Source organism: Mus caroli, unplaced genomic scaffold (assembly GCF_978045245.1).
Source record: "Mus caroli unplaced genomic scaffold, Mus_caroli_1 scaffold_14, whole genome shotgun sequence".
Taxonomy (NCBI): domain Eukaryota; kingdom Metazoa; phylum Chordata; class Mammalia; order Rodentia; family Muridae; genus Mus; species Mus caroli.
This window is the reverse complement of record NW_028227269.1, coordinates 8,463,069-8,490,940: the sequence shown is the minus strand read 5'-3', so window position 1 is coordinate 8,490,940 and position 27,872 is coordinate 8,463,069. Positions and strand designations below refer to the sequence as shown.

General features: G+C 37.7%; 1 protein-coding gene across 2 annotated transcripts; it reads left to right on the top strand.

The window, feature by feature from the left end:
- Positions 1-5,346: 5,346 nt before the first annotated feature.
- On the top strand, positions 5,347-26,921 carry Gen1 (GEN1 structure-specific endonuclease). Of its 2 annotated transcripts, none has more exons than XM_021179485.2 (13): positions 5,347-5,507; positions 6,329-6,515; positions 10,429-10,605; positions 11,983-12,093; positions 12,929-13,002; positions 15,476-15,564; positions 16,657-16,807; positions 17,453-17,489; positions 18,314-18,394; positions 19,178-19,308; positions 21,501-21,562; positions 24,470-24,613; positions 25,226-26,921. In XM_021179485.2, the coding sequence occupies exons 1-13, from the start codon at positions 5,347-5,349 to the stop codon at positions 26,545-26,547; spliced, it is 2,727 nt and encodes a 908-aa protein (XP_021035144.1). In that variant the 3' UTR covers positions 26,548-26,921. The 2 variants fall into 2 exon arrangements, with proteins under 2 accessions (XP_021035144.1, XP_085686243.1); XM_085830117.1 differs by having other exon boundaries at positions 24,470-24,619.
- The last annotated feature ends 951 nt before the right edge of the window (positions 26,922-27,872 follow it).

The window sequence follows — 27,872 nt, the reverse complement described above, 5'->3', positions numbered from 1 at the left end:
GAACTTAGGGGCGGCGGTAGTGGTTAGACTCCGGGCCAGACTGGTAGATGACAGAAGTGTTCCTTCCACAGCCGCGAAGAGGGGGTGTCTGGGTAAGTCCCGCGGGACAGGCTGAGACCGGCCTCCGGGTCCTACCGGCTTCTAGAACACTGGCTCCGGGGAGGGCGAGCGCATCCACAGCCGCCCTGCCAGGTCCCCACGGCCCTTCCTTCAAGCCCATCTGGGCGACCTTCCCCGATGCCCACTCACACACCGCATTGTGGTTCCGATTGGAAAGAATAGAGTTCTTTTTACCACTTACGAGTGTCTTTACGGTTGTCTATGTAGTCCTTTCTCCCCTACCAGCGCCACCCTAGGTTGACACCGCTTTAAATAAATATCCAGGTAAACGTTGTTTTGCGCCCTTCTCTATTTGCTTCTCATTCCGATGTTAATCATCCAATCCGTCTTTACACAACTTCACATCGGTATGCAGACCTAGAGAAGTAACCTCGCTGCCATGTTTCATTTCAGTCTTACCTCCAATGTTGGAGGAAATGGCATTCACTGTTAATTAACCTTATTCTCGGGTCACTCAAACCTTGGTCTATAACCTCAGGTCTCCAGTAAGGAGATAAATTCATTTGTTCAGAGTCACCAGTCACTTCAAAAAGTAATCATATATTGCGTTCTTTATCGTGAATTAGTGAAAAAGCGTGACATAGTGTAGGCTAAAATTTGGGGCGGAACAAACACAAGCGGGAAGTTCTTCCCTAGCTGTAACTTCCTCCGGGAAGCTTTAGTGGATGCTTTTCTATATACTCCTGTGCTTTGATTCCTTACTTTTGGCACTGATGTCATCCTATTAAAATGCTACAGCCTCACCCTACCTAGAGACTTAAATCCAGAACCTGATCGTCATCATATCTCCAGCACGTAGGCACAGCCCTAATAAATACTCGTAGGAAAATGAAACATGGGACTCAAAGTTTAAATTAAATTCATATGACACTATAGCTGAAAAAAATTAAAACAGCACGACTTGCTGAAATTATGAGGTAAATTCCCTATAGATATAATACTGCACGCTGAAGGTTTATATTGTTTGTCAATTTTATTTGAAAATATAGTTAACTAAATGTGAATTTGAAAATTTAACTATTTCCTGTCCTTTCTTTAAACTTTGACAAAGTAGAAAATTTGCCTTAATAAAATGTGGTTTTGCATAAATCAAGCTATTGACTTCTTTTATGTTCTTTACATTTGATTCATTAGCGGAATTAGCAAGGAGCTGTGTTTTTCTCACCTCATTCAGTTTTATAATTAACCAATAGAAACTTAATAGCTTTCAAGGAAGCTTTAGGAGCATAAATGGATTTATGGGCACCATATGGTTACATCAAAGGATCTGCTTTTGTTTTAACTTGAGGTAGATTCTTAAGCCCTTTGTTAACGTGGCAACTTGCCTTCTTCCAAGCCATCATCTGAATATTCCTGCTACCAAAATTGATCTCAAGAGTCAAAGAATATTAGAATCTTGTTATTTATCTGATTTAGTATGTCACCTTTCTAGAAAATCTTGTTTTCTCTATGAGGCTATCCAGTTGATCAGTCTATCCAGAACCTAAATCCTGGGCTTCGTACTCCCAAGTCAGTACGTTTTTCATATGCTGAAACTGTTAGTAAGTTATAAAACTCTTTGTTATATATTATGATTTTGTTGACTCCTTTGTTGTTTCACAACCAATTCTTAAAAGTTAGAAATGGTAGGAGACACATTTTGTTAGTAATTTTCTGATTTCATCATGAGAGTGACATCAGTAGTTAATACAAGAGATTTGAGTATAGACACAAATTTACATAGTCTTGGAAGATTTAATAGCTGTTGTATTTTTAAGGTTTATTTAATGCTAATCTGGCTTTAAGTATGGATTATGACCTAATTAAGAATTCTATGTACTGTCTTTTTGTGCAGTTACACATCTTAAGCACTGTTCCATTTGGTCTCTCTTTAGAGTTTCACAAGCTTAGAATCTTTATTGTCATGTAATATCACTTCAGAGAAATGACTGGGACTAAGAGCACAGGCACACAAACAGACACACACACACACAGAGAACAGTGCATGGTGGCTTAACTGTATTTTTCAAACAAGTTGTATGTATTTTTTAATACAATACACATTTCACACCATTGTTTTGGAATTACTAAGATTATTTTTAATGGCCGCTATTCAAACAGTATAAATTTTTAAACTTAGATTATAGAAATGGTGGAGAAATTCCTAAAGTAGTATTTTTTTAAATAGCCAAGCATGACACATGTCTTTAGTCCCAGTACTCAGGGGGCAGAGATAGGCAGATCTCAAGGCCAGCCTTGAGCCCTCACTACACAGTTCAGGTCAGCCTACATACTTAGACCCTGTCTCAAAAAAAAGGCCCATATCTATACACACACATATATAAAACATAAATATAGTATTATAAATAATATATATGCATTACACATATACATAGTTTTCTGGTAACTTAATCTTTATATCTTCTTTATAAAATAACCACTGTAAATGCATGAAAGCAAGATTTTATATAAATTTTTAAAAGATTTACTTATTTTATATATGTGAGTACACTATTGCTATCTTCACACACACCAGAGGAGGGCATTGGATCCAATTACAGAAGGTTGTGAGCCCCAATGTGGTTGCTGGGAATTGAACTCAGGACCTCTGGAAGAGCAGCCAGTGCTCTAAACTGCTGAGCCATCTCTCCAGCCTAATGATATTTTTTGAGAATTGATTACTCATGATTTTATTCACTACTGTAGTTCTAATCATACTTTTTGTAGTTTTTGTTTTATCTACTGAATGGTTGATGGCCTTATTGGAAATTCAAGAAGCACTAATAGAAATGCACTGTAAATTTCCAGGAGCAACGTCACCAAGGTCAATAGAGAAGTGGTACATGAATGGGAAGAAATAAAAGGAAGCTGGGAATCTTATCACAGGCTTACAGCTGTATGCAGCAGAATTAGTAAAGTGTTGTTAGAAATGGGGATTAAAAATGCTCTGTAGACACAGATCGCACTGCTCATACGGCTCTTGGAGAGCAGGAATGACTAGTAGGTTTGGAGTTTAAGCAGACATTCTTGGGAAGCACTAGGACTGAAGCAGTTTTAAGGAGAGGTGATGGGATTAAAGAGTTTGGTCAAAACTAGGCAAATCCAGTAATCGGGAGCTGAGATAGGAGCAAAGCTCCAGAGCAGTTCTTCATACCCAGACCCTCTCTCAGAAAAAGACAAGCCAAGCAATGCTGCTGGACACCTCCAGTCCCAGCACTCAGAGGCAGCTGGATGCTCTACAGAGCAAAGGGGCTACATTTGTTTGATACAGAAATCCTGCATCAAAACAACAGCAAAAAATAACAGAAAAGACAATTGTGCATCCAATAAGAAGATAATAAGTAAGCTGAGGTAGTGACTAAAGAGAATATAGCATATAATAAGAATTAGAGGACAGGCCAGCCACTTCTCTTTTTTTTTTTTTTTTTTTTTTTTTTTGGTTTTTCGAGACAGGGTTTCTCTGTATAGCCCTGGCTGTCCTGGAGCTCACTTTGTAGACCAGGCTGGCCTCGAACTCAAAAATCCACCTGCCTCTGCCTCCCGAGTGCTGGGATTAAAGGCATGTGCCACCACGGCCGGCAACTAGCCAGTTCTAATTCTTGTGGCTACCTCTAGTTCTTTTAATATTCCTTACTGTAGTTCTAATTATGCTTTCTGTAGTTTTTGTTTTATCTAGTGAATGGTTGATGACCTTATAGAAATTCAAGAAGCACTAATAAAAATTCATTGTAAGTTTCCAAGAACAACGTATGTATGTTCACCGAGGTTACAGCAATAGTCTATATGGTTTTGAGATCTCTTGGTCTTTCCTGACTGACAATGCCTGGCACTAGGACTTTTGTGAGTCTGTTTATATTGGGGTGGGGTGGGGGCGCTATCATTACAATTGGTATAACTTTAATTGATATGCATATATGTAACCATGCATTAAATGTAATTTTAAACTTTTATAAAATGATTCCTTATCACTGTTTTAGACATCTTTGGTGGCTTTTATCCCTCCTTTTAAAATGAGTCTTTTTAGATATCCAGTGTGAGCCAGAAATAAAAGCAAAAATACAGAGAATTTCACCCTCAGATTTTATTTGGTATTAATGTGTTTTAATGGCAGTACTTTACAAATGTTATTTACCTTCATAGCAATGTCTTAGAAAATGTATTACCCCTGTATTACCCTGTTCTTTCCAGAATTCACCACAACTTTTCAAATTAACTCAAGTTGCCATAGTGTTACAGCCAGCCGATCATGTTAATGTCAAATAAATTAGCACTGGCCCCCAATTAACTGCTTAGTATCTTGTGTTTATTCTGTATTTTTCTTTCTAAAGTAACATGACTACATATATTTACACACTTTACAATATGAGTGTACAAAATAACGTTCTTGGCAGGACTGGCTACATTATAAAAATCACGATTCAGAAAACTGAGGGAATGATATACAACAACCTTTCCAGCACTGGCTTTCATTGCATCTGTGTGCGAGTTATAACAGAGACTTTTCAGAAGGTTTCTGCATATGAATAATGGCCTTTCGATTTAATATATTTTTGCCATCTACCTTTAGTTTTTAGGCTGAATTCAGTTCATTATTCAGAGGGTAATAATCTGGACTGTATTCATGTAATCAGATTTAATCTTCATTGCACACATTGTATATCATTATCAAATAACAACAGAGGGAAAGAAAAATAGGTGTAGGTGTTGAATAAAGAAAAGTTATCTGAAAAAAAAAATAGCAGGACAACAGAGTGTCAGGTGGTTTTTTTCTAAATTATCCTGTATCGTACAAGGAAAAAAGACTAGCATTAATTTTAAAATATGTTGTTTTAAATTTCAGATTGTCCACTGTGAACTGTATAACCATACAATTAAAAACAATACCTGTTATAAAAATGTAACTCCACCTGGCAATCCTGGTGTATACCTTTAATCCCAGAATTTAGGAGGCAAAGGCAGGCAGATCTCTGAGGCTGAGGCCAGCCTGGGCTACAGAGCTAGTTCTAGGACAGCCAGTGCTACACAGAGAAACCTTGTCTAGAAAAACTTAATAGAAAAAAAGTAACTCCATTTTTTTCTCCAGTGTTCCCAACATCATTTCTTCCCTCCTTTTTTTTCCATCAGTTTCTATGGACTAACTGGGATTTGGGGGTTGGTTTTGTTTTGTTTGTTTCTTTAGCTGTTTGCCTGCTCCATGATTCCTTGCTCAAATATACTTCAGATAACACCAGATAATCAACCATCAGGATGGGAGTGAATGACTTATGGCAAATTCTAGAGCCTGTAAAGCAACATATCCACTTGCAGGATCTTAGTGGGAAAACCATTGCCGTTGATTTGAGTCTCTGGGTATGCGAGGCACAGACAGTGAAGAAAATGATTGGAACTGTCAAGAAGCCCCACCTCAGGTATCGTAAAGGTTCTGTGAATAGAGATGAGGCATTGTGTGGCAAGTCTTGGTGTCCTGACTTTGTTTCAATGTTTTTAAATTGTCTTATATTTTGAGATTTTAAAATATATTTAATATATCTTGGTCTAATATTTTTATACTGATGACTTAAAATATGTATCTCTTACTCTCCAAGCTTAAAGCTCAAATATCTATCTCCACAGGCATGATTCACTTACTGAAACCCAGAAGCTCAGAGGCCATTGTCCCCTTATTTATCACTCATCTTCAGTCAGTCCATAGTAATTCTTACCAGTATCGCTTCCAAAATACACTATGTGTTCACAAATTCCTCTTGGTGTCCCGATGTCTGCCAAGCTCATGTCCTGGCAGTATCTCTGCTGGTGGAATGGTATTTTCACTCCCCTTTGCCTGTTCTTAACCTCTTCCTCCAAACCAGTTTTCAGATTGCAGTATGTATAGTCAAAAATTGTCCTTGCTTAAATGTCATATGCTTGCCTGGTCTCACAATCTTAATATCAGCCAATGAGATGGTTCAGTCTTAAATGCACTTGCTATCAGGCTTGATAGCCTGAGTGTGATCCTCAGAACCCACATGGTGGAACAATATAACCATTTCCTGCAAGTTGTTCTTTGACCTCCCCATAAGTTCATGGGCTTGCATGTGCCCACACTAACACACACACACACACACACACACACACAAATAAATGTTTAAAATGTTATCGCATGAACAGTGTTTTAACCTAGTATTTCATACTCCTATTGGGTCTTGTTATCATTGTGATGATTAATATGTTACTAATTTGTATGCTTCAGGAACCTATTTTTTCGTATTTCATATTTAACTCAAATGAATGTAAAACTGGTGTTTGTAATGGAAGGGGAGCCACCAATGCTGAAAGCTGATGTCATAAGCAAGAGGACTCAGACTCGTTACGGGCCTTCTGGAAAACCAAGGTCTCAGAAAACAGGAAGATCACATTTTAAGTCAGTCTTACGAGAGGTGAGTATTCAGATTCGACTAGTAATTCTTATTTGAATTAAAGTATGTTTTATAAACTTACACTCTAACCGTATTGTGACTGCAGGAGTAGTGTGTGCAGAGAGTTTATGATAGAGCTAAACAGACCTGAGCCCACATTCTAGCACTGGCATTTAGAAATACTGGGCAGGATTTTTAACTTATTTGCATTTTAATTCTTAGTAAAATTGGACATAGTAATTCTCCGCAGTGATTTTATAAATGCTTGAGAAATGTGTCTACAGTAAATAACCTGTGGTAGGGACTTGATTATCTTTCCTTTTAACCCAGCAGTTTAAAAATGCAGGAGAGTCACAAGTTATTTGCTTCTTTGACCAAGGTTAAGGGCATCACTGGTTTATGGGTATAGGTATAAATATTTAGGCAGGAATTTGATAACATGTCCATTTAACAAAGAAACACTGGTAGGTTCTATGCCTATGTCCTCTCCAGTTATAGGCCTCTACCCAGACTACATTACCAGGATGGGAAGGGCCTCAGATTCATCAGAGATCAATTGGTTGTTTCTCTAACAGTCACTACGTATTGCACCAGTGAGCACCTCTTGCCTAGCAAGTTGGCATTCTAGCATGCGAGTGTAAGGAAGGCTGGAGTTCGTGTCCCCAGCTATGTGTATAGCAGCTTCTGGAGCTTTGAAGGCTACCCAGGATTTAGGGGGGGTTGTTTGTTATCGGATCTTGCTATAAAGCCCAGGCTATCCTGGAACTGGCTGTATAGCTTAGAATGGTCGTAAATTCATGATCCTCCCTCTTCAAATTATATCTTTTAATTTTAATTAAAATATATCACTCTCCATTTCCTCCCTCCAGTCCTCCAAGTCCCCTCTTACCAACTCCTTCCATGCATCCTCCTCAAATTGGTATCTGCTTTTTCTTTATTGATGTGTGTGTGTGTGTGTGTGTAAAAGTTTGCAAAACTATGTAAATGCAACCTGCTGAGTTCATTGCTGCTGTTTGTGTAGGTTTTAGAGCTGACTACTTCATATGGGATAAGCAGTTAGAGAACTCATCTCTGGGAGAGGCTACCTCTTCCTGTAGCAGAAGTCATTAGTTGCCTGTAGTTCTTTGTCAAGGGGTGGGACTCCTTGAGGTTTCCCCCAGTTGAGTTAGCATGTCTTTTGCTGTTGCTACCAGTCTTCAGTTTTATTTATGCAGCCATCTCTAGGAGAGACTTTCACAGCCAAATTCCTGGTATCTTTTTGAGGAGTTATACTTTATTGTTAGCTTTTCACTTAACACGTTATATAGATAGTTCCCAGTTGTTTCTTTCTATTTAAAATTATAACTTATAGTGTTATATAACATGTATAGGAGTCTGAATTGTTCTTATGACTCTATGTCATTTACATTTTAACTTTTCTCCATTATTCATGAAATTATGAACTTTCTTAGTATAATTTTTTCTTACCATTTTGAGATTCAAATAAAATTATTCAAAATAGAATTGACAAATTGAAATTCTAGAATTTATTTATTTATCTATTTACTTTTTTAAACAGGGTTTCTTTATATAGCCTTGTCTGTCCTGGAGTTTACGCTGTAGACCAAGCTGGCCTTGACTCAGAGATCAGCCTCCCTCTGCCTCCGAAGGGCTGGGATTAAAGGTTTGTTGCACCCCACCTGGCTTAGAGTGATAGCTCTTGCCAATTACTTTCCTATAAGTACTGGTAGGAGAGCAATTTTGATACTCACAAAAGAACTATGAATCTTTGATTTATCTTTGCACTACATAGAAGCAAAGATATTTAATTCAGTCATGGTTAATTCTAGCACTCAGAAGGCAGGAGGATGTCTATAAGTTTAAGGCCAGCCATGTCTACAAAGTGACATCCTGTCTTTAAAAATCATGGAGATAGGGTATTTAATATGATGACATATTTTAGAAGACAATGCATAAAATAGTGGTTCTTGAACTGAGGTTTTCTGATCTTACATGTTTTAAATAATTTTCCATTACTGAGTACTCAAACTTAATGACTTAATAGTTGAAGTAAACAACTGTACAGTGTTCTAACAGTTTCCTGTGAAATTAGCTCCTGGAAACATCTGTGAATCTCATCCTTAGAACATTAAATACGCTGTATCTTTATGTCTTAAGGGAATTGCTCTGTTACTACTTATGTATTACAATCATTAGGGCTACACAGAGAACCCCTGTCTCAAAAAAACCAAAAAAAAAAAAAGGGAAAGTGAGTTAGTTATTATAGTCCATTACAATTTTGGCATTTTGTGTCCATTCTGTTTTGCTTAGCTATCACTAAGCAAATATTTCTGAGCTAGCAGTAGGTCAAAAATACAAATTAATCATCCTTCAATACCAAATCCATCCTATAGAATAAGTAGGAGAAGATGCAACCAGCCATATCATAATTTGTGCTGTTGCTTTGAAAAGAGTTTTGAATGTAATTAGCATGCAAAGCTAAAACAACATTGCTTAGTATAAAAAGATAATCCCTAGCTCAGGGAAAGAGAGAAGATATGCTAATAGCAAAAATGTTTCCCGAAAGTCATACACCTAAGTCTTGAGACTGTTGCCAGACTTGAGCTACATCTGGCAGCTTTTTTGTTATATATTATACAAAAAAAATTGAACATTCTGAGCAATAGGTGTTTATTCTAACAATCTGTAGAAAGTACATTTGCCTAGCCTCTTTTCTTTGTATTCAGGATTCTTCAATTCAAAAAGAACTATAAATTGTAAATGTCAAGGAATGTGAGTTATTAGTGCCAGGCAGTGGTGGCGCACGCCTTTAATCCCAGCTCTTGGGGGGCAGAGGCAGGGGGATTTCTGAGTTCAAGACCAGCCTGGACTACAGAGTGAGTTCCAGGACAGCCAGGGCTACACAGAGAAACCCTGTCTCAAAAAACAAAACAAAACAAAACAAAACAAAACAAAACACCCTGAGTTATTATAGTCCATATGGCTAAACTCAGCAAGATCAAAGCCATAACCCAATGGAATCTCACAGTGGATTGTTTATGCATCATAAAAGGATAAAAATCTCCCTGCATAGGTATTTGATTTCCTCGGAGGAACTAACAACTTAGCCTTGTGAGAGTTTTCCCACTGTTGTATGATACTATCTGTGGGAAGTGCTTACCAGGTACGGAACTGATGGCAAACTAAAGAAAGGACACTACCAAAACCCAGTGTGGTGAACCAATGAGGTTTAGAGGCGGGAGGCTGGGGAGGGTACTTACAGGAATATGAGTAAGAGGTCAGTTAGAGGAAGAGTAACAACTCAAAGACAACTATGCCACTAAAAGTCCATCTGGTGTAGGCAGTAGCTCTGAAAGGCTGGAAACTCGGAGCACACTACATAACCTGCTGTAGGTTAGGAGGCTAGAGAGTGTCCATTCCAGGTGGCTCAGTTAGTCTGAGTATCTTGGGGGCAGTTCAGCTCCGTCTGTCTCTTCCATGCAGCCCCCTCTGATCTGTTTCCCAACAGTCCATAGTACTTGTATATTCATGGGAAGGGAGAAGCCCACTGTCACTGGTCAAGGTCAGGCACTTCCTAAATCCTTAGAGTTGTGTATTTCCTGATCTAAGCTTAATCAGCTTCCCTGAAAGATGGAATGTTTTCACTGACATAGAACATACTGTGTCAATACCAACCATAATACTGTAGAATTATCAGTATTTCAGTGTTGCTTTCGGCAAGATAATATTTTAAAAATTACATAAGCATAATCAAATTATTTCACCTAAAAGGTTAGTAATCCTCTCTTAATGCCAGTAAATTATTCAGTATCCAAATTTCTAAGTGTTTCTTTAATGTCATTTTTTAATACCCAGAAGACAAATACTAATGTTTTAAATGTAGAAGTAAATTAAAACTCTGAAAAGTTGAATGTCCGGAACCTACTTGTTTCAGTGCCTTGAAATGCTAGAGTGCCTGGGAGTGCCCTGGGTCCAGGCTGCCGGGGAAGCTGAGGCCATGTGTGCTTACCTCAATGCCAGTGGCCACGTGGATGGCTGCCTCACCAACGACGGCGATGCTTTCCTTTATGGAGCCCACACTGTTTACAGGAACTTCACTATGAACACAAAGGTATATCTTTTCTTTGTCTCTTGATTTTTTTTACATTAAAACTTAATTTTTTTAAATTATATGTATGGGATGGTAAGTGTGTACATATGAATGCAGGCATTGAACCCACCTAAAACTGGAGGTACAGGGCTTTGTCAACTGCCTTACATGGGTACTTGGAACTGAACAAGTATCTTCTTTAAGAGTAGTATGAGCAACCACTAAACCATCTCTCTAACCCTGTAAATAACTATTTTGAAGTAATAGAAATGGTAAAGTTGATTACTTATTAAAAAGTAAATTAAAAACTGTTTTAAGCCGGGCAGTGGTGGCACATGCCTTTAATCCCAGCACTCAGAAGGCAGAGGCAGTCTTACAGAAGTATTTTCTCAATTGAGGTTTCCTTTTTCCAGATGATACTAGCTTATGTTAAATTGATCAAATTTAAAAAAAAAAAAAATGTAATGCCCATATACTATTGGGTCTGGTGCTATCAACTGGGCAATCTACTAGAGTTTACACCCTTAAAGACAATTGATTCTCCCTCCCACAGAAACCATCAACTGTCAGTTGTTCCTCAGCTACAAGTTGGGGCTCCTGCACCTCTCCTGCTCAGTGCTGCTCAGCTCTGAAATGTTGACTGCCCTCAACTTTGGCAGGCAAGCAAGCTGCTGTGTTCATAGACGCAGTGGTTCTGTTGTATTATTCATAAGACACTCTCCCCAGCCTCTAGCTTAACAGTCGTTCTGTCCACTCCTCCACCATAGACCCTGAGCCTTGGGGAGAGGATGGGTGATACATATGTCTGAACACCACACAAACACTTATTCTCTGCACATAAAGCCCACTGCTTCTCTAATGAAGTCAGAGAACTGTAATACTCCATGAATACAGGATGCAAATTTATAAGGCAGTTCAATACTATATCCTCTTAGCAAAATAATAGTAGTAGGTTCACCTCTGGGACTATGAGCTCCCTAGCCATGGGTTCTCAGCCAGATACACAGTACCAGGCATGTGTTTCCTTTTGTAGAGTGGGTCTTAAGTCTAATCATAAAGCAGTTGGTTACACTCACAACATATAACATTCGTGCCAGTATTGAATCCATATGCTGGCCATTATTGTAGCTCACAGGGTTCATAGCTGGATTAGCCTGTTGACGACTTTTCTACTCCACAGCAAGCAGGCATAGCGCCTTCCAGTTCTTGGAAAGATGCCCCATGGGGAGGAACTTTCAGCTCCACTTTATTCATTTAGTGAAATGTCACTTTCTATAGATACTGTTGTGATGGGTATAATTTTTTTATTTCAACTTTTGGAAAAAGACTAAGTAACAACTCATTCTTTCTACTGTTTAACATAAAAGCTCTTTGAAGATAAAACCTCTGCTTCTATAGGATCCACATGTTGACTGTTACACGATATCATCTATCAAGAGTAAGCTAGGCTTGGATCGAGATGCTCTGGTTGGACTGGCGGTACTTCTTGGTTGTGATTACCTTCCAAAGGCAAGCTGAGCTCATCACTTTTTCAATATCTTTAATATTTCTCATGCCGTATGTATTTATGAACATAATATGGGCATATAATTATGAATTCCTTTAAGTCTAAAGTATGAGCCATTCACTAACAAAAATCAGCTGGATTGATGAGATGAGCCATGGTTGAAAGCACTGCTACGCAAGCCTGACAACCTGAGTCCATGCCTGAGGTACACAAAAAGGTGAAAGAAATAAAACCAAGTACACAAAATTATCCTCTGTGCCATGGCACATATGCTCACACACATAATGCACATACACACAAAATAATAAGTAAATAAATCCAAAGACAATCGGCACCTCAGGTAATGCTAAAAGCCACCTTTATAGGCAGACGTTTATTCCTTTATGACAGTAAATGTACAAAGGAGAGTTCAGTGAACGATCCCACAGCTTCAACCTCAAAAGAGATTGATATGCGTGCTTGGCCAACTAATCAAAGAAGTTTAAGGATTGCTCATATTTTATAGCAGTACTAGTTTTTATTATGGCTTTACCTGTTTTTACATTCTATACTCATCATTTATACACACATGTGCAGTGCTGTTGTTGCTGGTGCTAAGCAGTGTCATTATTGAAGTAAGCCATTCACACTTCCCTAAGCAGAGCCATTACTGAAGTAAGCCATTCATACTTCCCTGCCTGTCATCATCATGTTAGTTTGTTCATACAGCGATAGGAATTACAGAAGAACCTTTTCTCAAATATGCTGTGTAGAAATGTGATTGATCACTGTAATATTTCTTTTTATGTGTCCCAATTCTTCCTGTTACTAACATTAAGTTTTTCTGCTTTATGGTAGGGCGTGCCTGGAGTTGGAAAGGAACAAGCATTAAAACTTTTGCAGATTTTCAAAGGTCAAAGCTTGCTTCAGAGGTAACTAAACAGTGCCTTTTATTTCACATCCGACATTTGTTCTTGTGGACTTAATAGTGAATACTACTACAGAAAGGATTGTTTATGAACTACTCATTTTCAGTAATTAATTTTTATTTATCTTGAAGTCTTTTAAATATGTATTGTTTATTGCTTCACTACACACAGTACAAGGGCAAGCGTATCAACTTATAACCATATACATTTTTTCATAGGCTGTTTTAGATCATTAGTATCAAGTAAAGATGAACATAACATTAAAAGAATGTATTTGTGGCTTTGATGCTATATTTAATTTCTACAAATAAAATACTACATAGCAGGCTGAAAGTACATAACAAGTAACGTTTGATAAAGAGTGTGACTTTGGGCAGCTGCGTGGCTCAGGAGGTAAGCGGACTTGCAGCACAGGCCTGACCACCTGAGCTCATTTGCTTGCGAGCATCCAGGATAGGAGAGAAGTGATGCATAAAAGTTGTCCTCTGACTTCTGCATGCACACAGTGGCATATGCATGCCTGCCTGCACTCACACCTACACACCATACACTGTATAAACATGCATACACACAGTTCTACAGTAAAATTAAAAGATTAAGTTTATTCTTTGTTTTGCTGTTATACATTTAGTAATATTTTAATTCTAATTTGAGCTGTAAAAGTTGAGGCTACAATTAAGATACAGATAATATTGAAATTTAGGAACTACTTATTCTCTTAAAAGCTTGTGAATTATATGTGCTTGATGAAAGCAATAGTTTATAAAAGATGGCAATAAGATACAAAATAAGAAAGAAAGGAGACCTGAGAGACTAAACATAGTCTTGACTGCCCCTAAGTAGGTCTGAGGTGGTGTGTGCCTCAAAAGAAACTTTAAGGTGGCAAAAGAGAAGAAATGACTGAAAACTCCTTCAAATCACTGTACTCTTCTTCCAGTGCTTCTTTTTCAGCTGTAGACCTGTTGGTAGAACCAAGTCTTCAGCCAGTTCTTTATGAACATCTGTGGTTATTGTGCCAAAACAGGAAATAGGATAATTTGGCCTGAGGGTATAAAGGAACCCTTTCAATTGTCTTTACAATAAAATAAAGAATGAAACACAAGTAAATAGTACTTGTCTAATTCCAAGTTCCTCTCATTGAAATAGTGCCAGCAAATATGTACTATTTGGGAACATTTAATTGTGGTCTTTTATAATTATCCATTCTTCTAATTTTAATAATTTATCTTATTTTACCTATATTTTAACCTTTGAAGCTCTGTCATTTATCCAGAAACTATTAATAAAGATTTTTAATACACTTAGTTTTTCTTAACAGTATATGAATCAGAATTTCCAACAGCTAATTAATTTCCTCAACAACACACATTTACCCTTTGAACTCACTTAATGTTTTCTCAGGAGCATTTTGTCCTTGATAGGATTAAGGTAATCTGAAATTTCAGCCAAAACCAAAATTTGTGTTACTCAAAATCTTGGCAGTTGCATAATACTTCTTTTTGCTTGGTGGGTTTTTGGGTTTGTTGGTTGGTTGGTTGGTTGGTTGGTTGGTTGGTTGGTTGGTTGGTTGGTAGGTTTTTGGGTTGGTTGGTTGGTTGGTTGGTTGGTTGGTTTTTGGATTTGTTGGTTGGTTGGTTGGTTGGTTGGTTTGTTGGTTGGTTGGTTGGTTGGTTTGTTGGTTGGTTGGTTGGTTGGTTTGTTGGTAGGTTGGTTGGTTGGTTTGTTGGTTGGTTGGTTGGTTGGTTGGTTGGTTGGTTGGTTGGTTGGTTCAGTTTATGGATAGAGGGGTTGTTTTTGTTTTTCTTGAGACAGGGTTTCTCTGTATAACATCCCTGGCTGTCCTAGAATTCTCTTTGTAGACTAGGCTGGCCTTGAACTCTCAGAGATCTGCCTGCCTCTGCCTCCAGAGTGCTAGGATCATAGGCATGCACCACCATGCCCAGCTACATATGTATTTCTTAAAACCTGGCATTATACAACTTGCTATTTGTATACAACAGATTATTAATGTGTTAAACTATCCACATTTAAAAAGTTTTATCTAAAAACTTAATGTTTTATTTGGACACACAAATTACACTTTACCCTTATTTCTGATACAAAATAATGAGTGTGCCTTTGATTCTGTTTATACTCTGGCACAATGAAAAGAGGCATATACAAATTTATTCTCCCTCTATACATCATTTCCTGACAAACTTATCCAAAAAAAGATTTAAAAAAAAAAAAAAAACAACCATGATGATTAGATATAATCTGTACAGATACACAGGTATGCATGCTCTGTCTCTTTTTGTATTCTTCTCTACCTGGGACCACATATAATGCTTGTAGAAAAAGTAAGCACTTCCCCAGGCCAAGCAAGTGGGTTTATGATCACCAAAAAAAAAAAGTAATTTGGCAGATTAAAGAGAATATGATAAACTCACGTTTCTCTCTCTCTCTCCCTCTCTCTCTCTCTCTTTCATATATAAAGGTTTAACCAGTGGATTGAAGAACCTTGCTACTCTGTTCCACCACCAGCACCAAAAAAAGTGGCTCACTGCTCTGTGTGCTCCCATCCAGGTAAGCAGGCACAGCACACACTCCAGAACACTGGAGTCTGAATCCATTGGCTCTCAGCATACATTCTTACACCTTTATCAAGACACTACCCAGAAATGTCTTAGAGGCAGAAGCTGATTTACACAGATATTGTGAACATTTAATCAATGCTGGATAAATGAAATTATGTAGCAATGATAAATATAGAATGAGTAAAATATTACAAATTATTTAGATTTTAAAATGATCACATTTTGATGTATGAATATTTTTATGAAAAATACAGATCTTACAGGGAAATGGAGTTTATACCAATGTTTTATGTTTATATGCTTAATTATCCATTGTCCTGTAGTACATTTTACTATGTAGATAATAACTTAAAACTAGTTTGAAGTACTAGTTCATTCTTGTTGAAAATGGGTTGGGTCTTCATCAGATAGTTGAAAAAGATAACATTGAACATGAGCTTAGTATGATACACGCCTGTAATTCGGTACTTGGGTTGAGTTGAAGGTCACCTTTAGTTACGTAGAGAGTTTGAGGCCAGCCTGGACTACATGAGACCTTGTCTCAAAACAACAACAACAAAAACACAATCTAGAAAGTGTCACTGCATGTGTTTCCTTTCTAAGGCAAGGCGGGTCCCGCCCATACCTGTGCTGCAGTGCTACTCTTCCTGTTCCAAGCATTAATCAGCTCCCTGTAACTGAGCACACACTGGCAGGGGAGACGACGCTGGCGATCTTTTAATGTGTGCAGTGAAGAAGCCCTCATGAATTACTGTATTAAGGAATAATCTTTCTTACTAATAATTACATTCTACTTTCCTACCTCATAACTTCTTCATAAACCAGAAGGTTTTCCATTATTGGATATAAATTAATTGACACTTCAAATAAATGAGTATTTTGTGAGCAATGTCATGATAGTAAGTTATAATTCATGCTAGGAACCACTGTGGTGTGCATTATTCTTTTAGCCTGAGCATACTGAAACCCACACTGTACTAGACAAGATTAATTTTGAAATATTAGATAAGAGAAACAGGGGGCATGTTAAAGCCAGTTGTGCAAAGCAATAAAAATCACACATCTTTGTGTCTCCAAAAAGGTTCGCCAAAGGATCATGAACGTAATGGATGCATATTATGTAAAAGTGATAAATACTGTGAACCACATGATTATGAATACCTCTGCCCTTGTGAATGGCATCAGACAAACCATAATAGGCAACTAAGTGAAATAGAAAACAATATTAAAAAGTAAGTTGTTTTTAGCACTTACTGTTTTTGTTATGATTTGGTTGATTTACTTCCACAATAACCTTCACCCATATGTCTAGAGCATACTGTGTTCTTCATAAAAAAATAAAATTATCCATCTGGGCTAATGGTGACACACACCTTTAATCCTCAGCACGTGGGAGGCAGAGAGGACAGCTTGGTCTACATACCAAGTTCCAGGCCAGCCAGAGTTACCATGAGTTATCATGAGACTCTGCCTCAAGAAAACCAGAAGAAGAAGAGAAAAAAAAAAAAAAATCCGTCTAAGCCGCTGGGGAAATGAATGAACAAGTAAACTCAGGCTGCCAAGCCTGAGTTTAGTCACCAGAGCACACATGGTAAAGGAGAAAACCTATTCTAGCAAGCTATTTTCTGACCTCTGACCTCTGCACATATGCCCACACAAATTCACACACAGTTAAATAAATGCTACAAAAAAGTAAAAATAAGACTTTACCTGAGAACGTACCAATAGAACGTACCAATTTGTTTTTCAGAGAAAGTCCCGATAATTGTATATAAGATACTATAAGTGGATATTTGTTATAAAACAAGGAAATTAGATAAGATTTCAGTCTGTCTAACTATCTGATTGTATTAATAAAATGTATAATTTATCTCTAGGAAAGCTTGCAGTTGCGAAGGATTTCCATTCCATGAGGTAATAATCCAATTGTGTATTTTTTTAATTGTTATATAGAGAAATTTTAATTCAGAACATGACTATTCTGGCAAGAAATGACACCAAAGACCTAGGTCTGTGCGATCTGGCTGGAGTACAGTCATGGCCCTTAATCCCAGGAGACAGAGGCAAACAGATCTGAGTTCAAGGCCAGCCTAGTATAGAGCAAGTATCAGATAAAGAGAAGCTTAGGTCCAGGTGTTCTGGTACACAACTTTAATCCCAGCACTCAAGACACAGAGGCATGCAGATCTCTTGAGTGCTAGTCAGTTCTCTTCAATGAGTTCGTTTGAGTCGGTGAGTTCAGAGGTGGGCAGTAGAATTGAGTTCATGGAATTCAGAGGCTGTTTTACCGGGACAGTTATAGAGATACAGGTTAGAGAGAAAAACAAGCTAGACACGGATGAAGACAGATCCTGCCAGAGAGTGAGAAGAAGCCAAAAGATTAGAACATATTGCCAAAGTTAATATGTGCCCACGAAGAGCAATTCAGGGGAGGCAGAGAGAGAAAAAAGCCAGATTAAATCAGTCAGTTTGGAAAGGAGTTAGAACCAGAGCAACTGAGTTAAACCAGCCAGCAAGAATTCCGAAAGAACTGGAAGACGTGAGTTTATTCAGCAGTAAGTCTCAGAGGCTGAAAACATTCTAGGTGTAGGCTTAGATTAGATTGTACAGAGGCTTGAAGCTTCCAAGACTAGGCCTAGGTTAGCAGAGGGAGGCAGAAAGCCTTTGGAGACAATTACTTCAGGAGAATTAAAGTCACTTTTAAGTCCTGATTTTTGTCTTCTTATTTTTTCACGTAGGTCATCCAAGAGTTCCTTTTGAATAAGAATAAAATGTTGAAACCGATCGCATACCAAAGACCTGATTTGTTATTGTTTCAGGTATCTGGAAATAAATTCTTACTTAATAAGACAAAATTAGACATGAGAAAGATCAAAAGGATATTAGCTTCCATGTGTGAGAGGAGACTTAAAAACTAAAACAGATAACTGTTGACTGCCCCACTATTACTCATTATTCATCTCTAACCTTTACCCCTCGGCTGTGTAAGATCCATACTTTTCAGACCACAAGGCAAACACAGACTGCTTCTCAGGAAGATGTCTCGGTTACTGTGTGCAGACAAGTTGAATCCAGGAATATGTCCAGGAAAGAAGGTTCAGGACAAGGGGTGCTAAGGTCAAAGACACTGACTATGAAATGTCCTTAAAATAGAAATAATATTACCACCTCGTCAAATCACCATGAGTGTTAAGTGAGGTTATTTTAACCTGTGATGTTGTAATTAGGGAAACTGATGGCTCAGTGAATCTACTTGCACATTACCTTGCTGGCAGTCATTATACGTTATAAATGTCTTCCTACTTAATCTACATAATCTGTCAACAGGGTTACATTCTCTCCATTTATAGATTGAAAAATGGCCTAGGAGGGTCAAGGAGTGCCCCCACCCCCCTTACATAGACTGGTACTCTGATGGAGGGCCTTCTCAACCAGGTTGTCATTTGACACCTTCTCCTTAGGGAGCTCCTTGGTTTTTTCTGGAAATATCATCACTAATATTACTTTAGCATTACTCTTAAAGCAAAAATAATATTGTCTTAAGAATATTTCTTGTTTTAAAAGTAATATTTACGTTAAATATTTATTTACTGTATTTCTAGAGATTTACTGTTCAAAAAATGGAGTGGCCCAGTCACTATGCATGTGAAAAATTGTTGGTGCTTTTGACCCGCTATGACATGATAGAAAGAAAACGTGGTAGAAAGACCTCCAATCAACTACAGCCAATTAGGTAAGTATGGTTGACACTGAAGACATGGCTCAGCAGTTAAGAGTAACTGTTGCTCTGGCAAGGGACCTGGGTTCACTTCCCAGCATCCATATGCTAGTATACAACCATCTGTGACTCCAGTTCCAGGGGATCTGATGCCTTCTTCTGGCTATTGTAGGCACCACGAATCCTTGTGATGTACAGACATGTGGGCAAAACATACATATGTTTAAAATAAATAAATCTAAAAAATAAATTTTATTTTATTTTTTAAATAAAAATTTATTTATTTGAATTTTAAAATAAATTTAAAACTATTAGTAAAAAGAATTTTGTGATAAACTGTTTCCACTTGAATATTTGATAATCAGAAGTGTTGCTCCCTGTGGGTATGGTATCTGCTCTCCAAAAGTCAAGGAAAGCCCAGAAATTAAAAGCATATTCAGGCCTCACACTCAGGACAACATAGTAAATTCAGCTGTTGACATACTTCCAACTTCAAATGCATGCTACTTAAAAGTTTAAAAGTTAACAAAAAATATAGAAAGAACCAGGTATAACAGAACTATTTCAGTGAACCAGAAGACAAGTAGAAAGTGGTGGAGTAATACTATAAAGTAAAAATGACTGGTAATGTTGAAATGACTAAACATCGTTCATAGTAAAGGCTTTTTCATATACTTGAAGACTAAGATTTTACCACATGAGACTTTCATTATAGCACTATTAAACAGCTGTGAAACGTGTGTGGTACACACGTTTAATCCTAGCACTCAGGATGCAGAGACAGGTGGATCTCTTTGAAACCAGCCTGATATACATAATAAATTCAGGACAGCCAGAGCTACATAGTGAGACTGTGTCTCAAAAAAAAAACAAAAACACTAGTAAGTATAGCACCCTCATTTCATCTCAGAACTGGAGGCCGAGGCAAGCCCATCTCTGTGAGTTAAGGCCTAGCAGGGCTTCATAGTGAAACCCTGTCTCAAAACAAGCAAACATACATACCCACAAAGTACTGTTAAAAGGTATATATCAAGAAACAAAGTGATGAAGCCAGGAGGAAGAAGATATGGACTGAAACAGTGGTCACCTCTTGAATGAATGAGTGAAAGTATGCACGTGCATAGTTACATTCACCTAACGATTAATGATAAAGCTCTTGACTTTGGATTGTATTTCAAGTGGTAGTCTTAAATCTTTAATACATGTGTTGAGTATTATTTATGATTGTTGTACATGGATATGTTACTACTAAAAATATAATGACATCCAAACAATTACAGTTAAAACAGGAAACAAAACTATCAAACCTATCAAACCGCCAGGCAGTGGAGACACACTCCCAGCACTCGGGAGGCAGAGGCAGGCGGATTTCTGAGTTCGAGGCCAGCCTGGTCTACAAAGTGAGTTCCAGGACAGCCAGGGCTACACAGAGAAACCCTGTCTCGAAAAAGAAAAAAAAAAAAAAAAACCTATCAAACCAAGAGTATATAGAGAAGAGGAAGTGTGTAGCAAATACAATTGCTAACAGAAAAAAAGATTTATGAATGAGCCCAGCTCTCACTAGTCACAATACATGTACGTGGGTTAAATTTGTCTATAAAAACGCAAATTGCATTGAATAAATAGAGATTAAAAGTTTCATAAAGAATACAGAATACATACATGTACAAAGTTTAAAAACAAAGATTTAAGATCTATTAGGCAATTACCAATGTAGTATAACAAAGTAGACTTTAAACCAGAAATCATTGAAAAAGCAATACCATAATAGTAAAAATACATTGAGGGGCCTGGTGAGATAGTGCAGAGGTCAAGAACACTTGTTGCTCTTGCAGAGGACCTGAGTTCAATTCCCAGAAGCTACATAGAGGTTCCTAGCCACCTGTCAGTCCACTTCCAGGCATCTGAGCCCCTCTTCTGAGCACCCTGAGCACCAGGCACGCATCTGGTGCACGAGCACCTACGTTCATACAGAATAAACACTCACAAGTAAACTAAAATGAGTAAATATAATGAAAGTACACATTGAGTACATCCAATAATTTTCAACTCTACCTCACAATAAAATTACTCGATTAATTCCAAAGAATATGTAGACCGTAATTCCTTTTATTTTTACCTCAAAATTGATGGAAATTCAAGTGAATAAATAAAATTTTACAAATAATTTGTATATTTAGACCTTGGTATTTGAATTTGCTTTTCAGAATTGTTAAACCCCGAGTCAGAAATGGAGTCCATTGTCTTGAAATCGAATGGGAAAAGCCTGGTATGTATTTGTTATCCGCAGAATGTTTAATTTCCAGCATTTGATTCAAATCTAAAGTCGCTAGTGAATATATAAAATACATACATGCTTATGAAAAAAGTCACATGCACTATAAATTGTATTTCTTATTTTACTTGTTTTATTTTAAATAGATTTTGACTAATAAAGGTGATAAAATTCAAGTGCTTTTACTTTTAATATCTCTGACTTTTTTTAATGTTTGGAAATAATGCCAAAGTAGTTGTGATTCATATTTCTTAAGAAATTGCTGCCACAAATGAATTGTCTTTGTGCTCTTATATTTAACTGTTTCTAAAGCAATTGGGGTGAGTGACTAGTAGCTAAAAACTTTGTCTTTTTCCTTTATTATATCTAGTTTCCATAGGAATTTGTACTTTTGTTACAACATAAAAATAGTGTAAGCTCTGACTGAGCATCCAGACTACTGGATGTATGTGTATATATATATATATATATATATATATATATATACACACACACACACACACACACACATATATATATATATATATGAATGGATGTATGTACGTGTGGGACTATGGGGGTGAGCCACACAAGGTCACTCTATGGTGTACATATGGAGGTCAGAGTACAATTTGTAGTATTCAGTTCTTTATCGTCTATCTCATTTTAGTTAATATCAAAATACAAAACACAGTACGGGCTCAAAATTCCACAGTCTTTACCAATTCAAACACTTTAAAAGTTCAGTCTCTTTTAAAAATTTTTTAAAAACTCCAACTTTTAAAATCCCAAGTGTCTGGAAAACTCTCAAAACTCTAAAAATCCAGTCTCTCAACAGTGGGCTCCTATAAAATCAAAGTAGATTAAGTACTTTCTTACTCTATCCAGGAAGAAGCAGAGCACAGTCATAGTCAGATCAGAGTCAAACCAAAGTTCAGGGGCAGGTTTGGGACTCCAGACTGCTGCTATGTGATGTGGGTATCTCACATAGATGCCTCCTCTTCAGAGCTCCTCTCCTTGGCAGTCTTTTCTTGGTATGCTGGCATCTCCTGCTGCCACTGGGCTGCACTTTCACCAATAGCTTCTCGTGGTTCTTTTCATGGTGCTGAACTCAACCTTTGCATGACTCCTTCCGTCCTGGGGCTTGAACTGCTACGGATGCTCGTGTGAGTCCTCACAGTGCCAAATCTCAGCTGCTCTTCACAATTCCTTCATGCCTTCAAAATCAGTACTGCCTGGGTGACTCTTCCAATACCAAGTTTGGCTACCTGCAGAAGGCACAGCCATGGCCACCTCTGGAACTCTGCCTGTGCGCTGACCCTGAGGAGACACTTCCCAGAAAGTCACTCAGTGATTCAAAACAAAGGATTTGGTTTGATTTTGTTTTACAAGACAAGGTTTCTTTGAGTAGCCTTGGCTGTCCTGATACTTGCTTTGTAGACCAGGCTGGCCACCTGCCTATGCCTCCCTAGTGCTAGGATTAAAGGTATATGCCACCACTTCTCTGCTGATTCACTCTTCTTAATCACCACTAATGTCTCATCTCCAAGTATCACTTATCCCAGTAAAGCAAAGGTTTCTTCAAAGCTTGGTCACTTCAGTGGTACTGGTCTCTTGTTAATCACAGCTGTTTCTTGGACCCAGCTGATGGGAACCACAAAATCTTAATTCAGAATAGCAATGGCTCCCATACAGTCTTTAAGGAACTCTCAAATTTCTCTCTAAAACTTCAGAAACCAGACCTTTATCCTCTGCATTGATCTCAACATTCTTATCTTCTAAGCTCCTACAGATCAGCCCAGAGTTCCAAAGTCCTTCCACAATCCTACCCAAAACAGTATGGTCCGGTCTGTCACAGCAATACTTCACATCCACTCTTTATGTCCTTTTTCTTTTGAGGAGCATACTCTTTATTCACTGTTGGGCGAAGTGTAAATTGGTACAGTCAACTGTGTAAATCAGTGTAGAACTTTCAACTAAACAAACCAGCAGAATTATAGGACCCAACTATGCCAATCCTAGGCAGATTCTTAAAGGACTGTCCTGCCATAAAGATGCTTGCACATACATATTGATATTCACATTAGATATTAATAAATGGTGAATCATTAAAAATGTAATAGAAATACACTATAGCATTTTATTCAGCCTTAAAGAAAAATAAAGTTATAAAATTTGCAGAAAACTAGATCTGAAAATTTTTGAATGAGGCAACCCATGTTCAGAAAAACAAACAGCACATTTTCTCTCATGTTACAGTGCCTCACTTTGAGCTTTTCTGTGTGTGTTTTATTGTAAGTGTCTTTATAGACATTCTCATTTCAGCTGTTTATGGATCCTCTACAGGAAGCCCTTTGACTTGTTTCGGGAAACAAGAGAATTTAAAGGTTTTTTTTGTTGTTGTTTTTGTTGTTTTGTTTTGTTGAGACAGGGATTTTCTGTGTAGCCCTGGCTGTCCTGGAACTCACTCTGTAGACCAGGCTGGCCTCGAACTCAGAAATCCACCTGCCTCTGCCTCCCAAGTGCTGGGATTAAAGGCGTGCACCACCACACCTGGCTTAAAAGTTTTAATGTGAGACGAAACCTCCCTTTGAAAAAGAAAGTAGAGTCGGTTCAAAAATCAACACCAACAAAATACATGAGGATAGGAGGAAGAAAAGAGCCAGCAGCCAGAAAGAGCAATGAGGTGATAATAGTAAATGAACATGATACAACCTCTTCATGTATGTAACTCTCTGCATGTATGTAATTCTCTGCATGTATGTAACTCTCAAGAATAAATAATAGAGAAACAACAGCATCTTAGAGCAAAATTTTCGGTGAATTATCTATCCGTTTTTGGATAGTATAGTTTTATAGTTACTTCTTGAAAAACTGAGTTTTTAAATCTTTGTCTCCTTTTGTGTATTTTTAATCTTCTAGAACATTATGTGGTGGAAGATAGAGAACCTGGAGAACTGAACCTCCTTACAATAGAAGAAACATCACTGTTTGAAGCAGCCTACCCTGATGTTGTGGCTGTCTACCAGAAACAGCTGTCAGAGACCAAAGGGAGGAAACAGAAAAGTGAGGGTTCCGTTGGATGTGCCACACACTCGGGTTACAGGAGTCCCCTGAACTGTTCTTGTCTAAATTTTGTTGAAAGCTTTGTCAAGAGTGAAAACAATGCTCTTGCCTCTGTGTCCTCATGTACTTCATCTTCTGTGCTGCAGTGCTGGGACCACATGTTAGGGCCTACCAGCCAGGTGTTCTGTCCCTGCATCTCATAGCAAGCCCCTGCATTTCCTTCTAAAACAAATGCTGGGAGTCTACCACTACACTCTGTTTACTAGCCTGAGTAAGCTAAGTACAGAATAGCGAGTGTGCTGTAATGCTAACACTCACTGAACTTAGAGCAGCTACTGCAAATATAGTTTGTGTTTTAAGTCCTCAGAATTTAGTGAAGAAAGTTACTCAATAATGACATTTTTTTCCAGAAGAAAATACTGTACAGTGCTTACAGGAATGTACTGGGTAGTGGGTAGAGGTAAGCCAAAAAAACTTACATAGATTAGTGCTTTAACTTTTTGGTTTAGGGTACTATTTTTGGTTTTGCTTGAGTTTGTTTGTCTATTTTTTATTTTTTACCCTAGTAAAGAAAAGGAAAGACATTTGTTATATATTTTTCTTTCTTTTCAGGCATGAAAAATAAGCCTAAAGGAAGCCATTTACCAGAAGCAGATGATGTGATCAATTCTCAGTCACTTATGACTTTAAAACCTACATCTAAAGCCTTCTCCAAGCAAAATCCCAAAATTAATTTGGAAATTTCTCCAGATCCTATTTTAGCACAGGAATCTACTTCTCCCTCATTGAATAGTTTTGTTTCCCCTGAAAATGCTCCCTGTTTGATTTTACAAGAACAGTTAGTGCCATCTCCAAGAACTTTGGCTATACAGCAAACTAAAGATGTCAGTCATTTTCTAGTTTCAGAATGTAGTCAGCCCAGCTCTTCATCCCATGACATTTCTGTGATTACTGATCTGCAATTGAGTACCATTGATTGGGAAGGTACTTCTTTTAGTAATTCTCCAGCAGTTCAAAGAAACACTTTCTCTCAAGACTTACCATCAGAATCTGAGTCATCGGCCATCCTTCCTGACTATGAACAGCTGTCATATGAATCAGAACAATGTACCTCAGACAGTGAAGGGTCCGGTAGAGTCCTTCAGCAGAGTAACCCTGAAGAGCAGCTCCTTTCTGGCATCAGTGGTTTACTTCTTCATGATTTGCCTCTAAAAGAAAGAATACGTATAAAATCTTCATGCCCTCAGTATAATGTAGGAGCAGATGCTGACCTGGAAAGTTTGCCCCTAAAATTGAAAGGCTCTTGTAATGCTTACAGTAGCTCTGGTGGCTCATCCCATTTTTCAAAGGATCTTACAGGGGTATATCTTCACAAAGAGTCCAGAAACTCTAAAGTTCTAGACAGTCGACTCCAAGAAAACTGCAGGGCAAATACTTCCTTACCTTATTCTTTCAGTGACAAAGCAGTAAAGACGTCCAGTCTTCAAGTTGGGCTGCCAACTGCTGCTATACCTCATAATCCAAAAGTTGCTGTGAAAACGACTAAGAACCTTGTCATGAAGAATAGTGTTTGCCTCGAGAGAGATTCCTCAGATGAAGACAATGCTCCAGGGTCCTGGAAAGCGAAGTATACTGCTCCAGAAATGAAACACAGTTCTCAGAAGCACAGCCTAGTCCATGTCAGAGACAGTACTCACAACAAACTCAGAAATCCTAAAGTGGAGTCTATAGAAACCAAACTGTGTAATGAGTCTTTTAAAACAGCTGGAGATGAAGAAAACGGGTTCTCAGATCTAGGGAGAAGTCCTCAGAGTTTTCTACCATGTCACAACAAAGATGAGGACTCTACTGCCTCCTGGGAAAATCCTCTACCTTTGCGCCAGAGGTTAAAACTCAGGCTCCAGAACACTCAAAGTGGATTTTATAATACTTAAGTTTAATGTGTTTGAATGCTGGTGGCATTGGCAGGAACCAAGCAAACTGATGTTTGGTAGAAAATGTACATGAGTATCTGCTGTTTAAATCAAAATTGTAGTCTTAAAATGTTAACAGCCAAGTATGGCTAATGCCTATAATCATAGCATGTAAGAGGGCCATGGAGTCCAGAGGATCATCCACCAGGAGTGCAGAATCATTCTCTGGTCTGGAGAGTGTCAGGCCAATCTCAGTTATCTAAGAAAGAAAAACAGTTAAAAGTTTGACTACAAAAGATGAGCATCTGGTGACAGCTTCAAATAATGTAGAACATTAATTAGAACATTTTATTCTTGAAATGTCTTTATTATTATCTGGCTTTAACATATCGGTTTATTCTTTGACTGAGTAAATGCTTTATCATTTTTAGTTCTTGTATGTCTAAAGCATTTGATTACAGTCTAGCTATCCCCAAGATGGTAACACTTTATAATAGTGTTGCAGTATCTTTTATGGGCCCTTCCTAATGGCTGTATTTCCCCTTCATGTTAAAGAACCGTTAGCATGCTCTTCCACTTTTAGTAATACCATGCTTAAGAAGTGAAAATGGAAGAGGATGATGTGTGATCAAGGGTGGTTGTGAAGTCTGGATAAGGAAAGTCACTCCTTATATACATTCAGAAGTTCACGGGCACTGCAAGCAGGAAATATTTTTAAAATCAGATGTAAAATCAAAAGGGAATTGGAAGCTTCCTTGGGAATCACACAGTAATAATAGTAATGGTGTGGATCCCATTGTTCTGGTTTTGTTCTTGAGCTTTTATTTTTCTGTTTTGTTAGTAATCTATAGAATTGTTCTCTTTTGCTTTAAATTTTCATTTGTAGGTAATGTTGACTTTAATTCCTACAAATCTTAAATCTTATATAAATTATAAAATGCCTAATGGCATCTAGGGTTTAAAAGAGATAGTACAACTGTTTGTAAATGACTGGATCCTGAAAGTAGAAGATCTAAGGAATCCATCAAAAACTTATTAAAAGCAAGCCAGGCGTGGCAACACATACCTTTAATCCTAGCATTTGGAAGGCAGAGGCAAGTGGATCTCTGAATTTAAGGCTGGCCTGGTAGGCAGAGCTAATTCCAGGACAGCCAGGGCTACATATAATTCCCGTCTTAAAAAAAAAAAAATTATTTTTAAACAAAAACTATCAAAAGTGAAGAGTAAGTTAGCAAGGTTATAAAATTCAAAATTAGTTTACTAATTACATAGTTGTAGTTCTTTATAATCAGTGTATGACAATGAAATTTCACCAAGTGAATTAAAGTACTCTGTTTACAACATCA